Source organism: Octopus bimaculoides, chromosome 5 (assembly GCF_001194135.2).
Source record: "Octopus bimaculoides isolate UCB-OBI-ISO-001 chromosome 5, ASM119413v2, whole genome shotgun sequence".
Taxonomy (NCBI): domain Eukaryota; kingdom Metazoa; phylum Mollusca; class Cephalopoda; order Octopoda; family Octopodidae; genus Octopus; species Octopus bimaculoides.
This window is the reverse complement of record NC_068985.1, coordinates 62294870-62298238: the sequence shown is the minus strand read 5'-3', so window position 1 is coordinate 62298238 and position 3369 is coordinate 62294870. Positions and strand designations below refer to the sequence as shown.

Here is a 3369-nt window from a genome sequence, read left to right as displayed (position 1 = left end):
TTTACTTTTATTTTATTTGATTTGTGTGTATTTGTGGATGTAGTTAAAGGGGTAGATAGAGCTCCTAGGTTTAATAAAGCCGAATATAAGGAGAAAATATGCAAGCAAGAAATATAGATTATGGGTAGGTATATGGAATGTCAGGACACTTGTTGATCATGAAGGGTCAAGTAACCTTGAACGGCGAACTGGCGTAATAGCCAAGGAGTTGGCTCGATATAACATCGACATTGCTATACTCTCTGAAACTCGGTTGGGTGATGAAAATCTATTAACAGAAACAGGTGCTGGATACACGTTCTTTTGGAAGGGTAAACCAAAGGGTGAAAAACAAGTAGGGGGTGTTGGCTTTGCCATTCGTACCGAGTTAATCCACAAAATAGAACAACCTATTGGTTTCAGTGGTAGGATTATGTATCTTCGAGCTCCTCTATCATGCAATTGTTTTATGACTGCTATTTCTGTTTATGCTCCTACTCTTGATAGCAGCAGTGAATCTATAATGGTTTTCTATGATGTCAGATCGTTTATGATTTCAATTCCAAATGCAATTTCAATGCCCGTGTTGGATGCGATAATGAGACTTGGGATGCACTTGGGAGACATGGCTTGGGCAAAATGAACGCTAATGATCTCCGTCTTCTTCAGCTCTGCACTGAACTTGATCTCATCGTCTGCAACACTGTTTTTCATCAGAAGGATATCATAAAACTACCTGGACGCACCAAAATCTAAACATGGGCATATTCTCGATTGCCTTATCACCAGCAAATGAGACCTTCCAGATGTTTGCACTGTCCGAGTCATGCGTGGTGCAGAATGTGGGACTGACCATACGCTCATACGCGATAAATTGAAACTCCGCATCATGCGAAGAATAAGATCTGGAGGAATAAAAGTCCCTAAACGTATTGATGTGTTGAAATTAAGGGATTCTAAGGTGCAGGCGAATCTTAGAAATGCCATTGGAGAAGCGGAATTTGAAGCAACTTGGGCTCAGTTTAAGACCACTATTTACAATGTTGGAGTTGAGGTTCTTGGTCTCGGAAACAGAAAACTTCGGGACTAGTTTGATGAAAACGATCTACAGATCAATAAACTTCTTGAAGATAAAAATAAGCTGCACCAAAAATACCTCGGTGCTCCAGATGACTTGAATGAAATCCTAATTAAAGGTAAGAATTAAAATTACATCTGTATATAATACTCTGAAACAGTATAAGCTTATCACAGATGTCAGTTAATATGGTGTCCTCTTTTGAATTATTGAACTGAAATTTATATATAAGCTATATGTGTGTTTGTGTGTGAATCTGTGATTATGTGTAAGCGTGGCCCCGTGCTAATGATGAAATATTACTGCATAAATGTATTTACTGCCATTATCATATAAGTATTATTATATTACACACAACTATTCATTCACATACTTTTCCAAAATATTTCTTATATCAAGAATAAGTAGATACCTATGACACAGATTTTATTAAATACAATAAATTTAGTATTAATCTAGTGTGGTATAAATTTTTGTCATCGTAGCTCTCTCGCTCTATCACTCTCTCTCTTACTCTGTTACACACACACACATGCACACACAGTCACGCGCACACGCACACAGACACACACAGACACACATACACACACATACACCCCCTCTCTCTCTCCTCCGTCCTTTTACTATCATCATTATTTTTACCTTCTGAATAATTACTGATGTTGCTGTCATAAAGAAGATTAAGATAATCGCTGTTTGAATTCAAGCAAATAATATTTATTTATATTGATTGTGATACATGTTGTTAGGTTGGTGGAGTTTTGAAATAGCTAGCACTATTTTAGGTTAAGGAAGAGGGTACGGAATTGGAGTGGAAATTGTAAAAAATTAAATTTTAGGGGGAAATCTTCATTATATAAGACACTCCCCACCCACCATGAGGTAGTGATAGCTAATCCAAAACTCGCCCTTTAGCTTATAAAAAGTGAATGATAAAATGAAATACCTTTGCTGCAACACCAAGATCAACCATCAGCCATTCAGATGGTGACTTGTATTTCGCACACCATCCATATTTATTCGGCATGTAAACACGTCCATATTTTTCGTGGCAGTATTTGTCCCACACCTGAGGATAACTGTTTGAACTCTTGATTTGGAAATCTTTAATGGTACCAGTAGTCATGCCAAGAGGTCCATCCATAGTACATACTGGAAAACAAAAGTAAATGATATATCAATAAATATTTTCTATTTTGTTGAGCTCAAGAAAAGGTTATCTTGTAACTTTGAGAAGCATTATCATTAATTAATTTTAGGAAAGTAGTTGAAATTATTCCAATTATTTTATCGTAAAAAACCCATTAAATTTTGACAATTTGAATATTAAATATTTAACGTTAAAATGGTAGGACGTCATATCAAAAATATCCAGTATAAATATCAAATTATTGGAAGAAAACAACAGCTTAAGTCTAAGGTAGAAATTAACAATATATATATATATGTATAATGGGAGAGAAATATTAAAATTAACTAATAATATATATACACGTAGCAAGAGACAATTATTAAAGTTAACTAACAGAACTATTTAAGCTAATAATATATATCTTTCAGAAGAAAATATTATTAAAGTTAGCTAATAATATATATGCTGTGAGATTAAGAAAAAGAAAAAAACGATATACATCAATGGTTTATTTGGATTTCTAGAATTGGTAGGGAGTCGAAGAAAAGAAACTTTCCCTTTTAACACATGATAGCATACTATGCTGATAGCTAAATTTGATTTATTTTGTTATCAAAGTACCTATATTATAAGGTTTCAAAGAGCTGATTGCTGTCGCTTGGTGGCAGCACTGTATCTATGCTTTATACGGATTATCAAATCCTTTTCTTTTTCGTTTTACTCAGGATGTAGATACAGAGAGAATTGCTTAATTTAATCGCAGTCAATGTTAACAAATGGTTATTGTCATCAAAGTTTGTGCGTTACAGACTATTTAAAGCGAATTACATTGGAACAGCATTCGGATCTAGTTCAAAACGGGGGCGCCAGTATTTTCTTAACGAAACACTTTGAAACTTGGGACACCGGTAGAATGTGTCATATAAAACATCTTTTTCTCTTAGTCTTCTTAAGAAAAATTATTATATTGCAACTTATTTCATGTTAAAGTTGTCGTATTTCTGTAATTTCAACCAATGACTGACGTCCATTCAGCCGAATACAGTAAGTGCTGACTACGTAAACAAACGATTCTCAAACGATTCTGGCGGTGATAAAATTATTATTTCCTTGTCAAAAAATGGCTGAAGCATATTGGCAGTAGCTAATAAACCTTTCTATTATAGGCACAAGGCCTGGT

At 34.6% G+C, this 3369-nt stretch overlaps 1 protein-coding gene across 2 annotated transcripts in view; it reads right to left on the bottom strand.

Annotated features, from left to right (window-relative positions):
• Nucleotides 1-3369, bottom strand: part of LOC106877335 (lactadherin) — a 132226-nt gene that overhangs the window by 38814 nt on the left and 90043 nt on the right. For both annotated transcript variants that reach the window (XM_014926210.2, XM_014926211.2), the window contains exon 2: nt 2004-2209. In XM_014926210.2, the coding sequence (XP_014781696.1) occupies nt 2004-2209 (206 nt within the window). The remainder of the gene's footprint in view (nt 1-2003; nt 2210-3369) is intronic.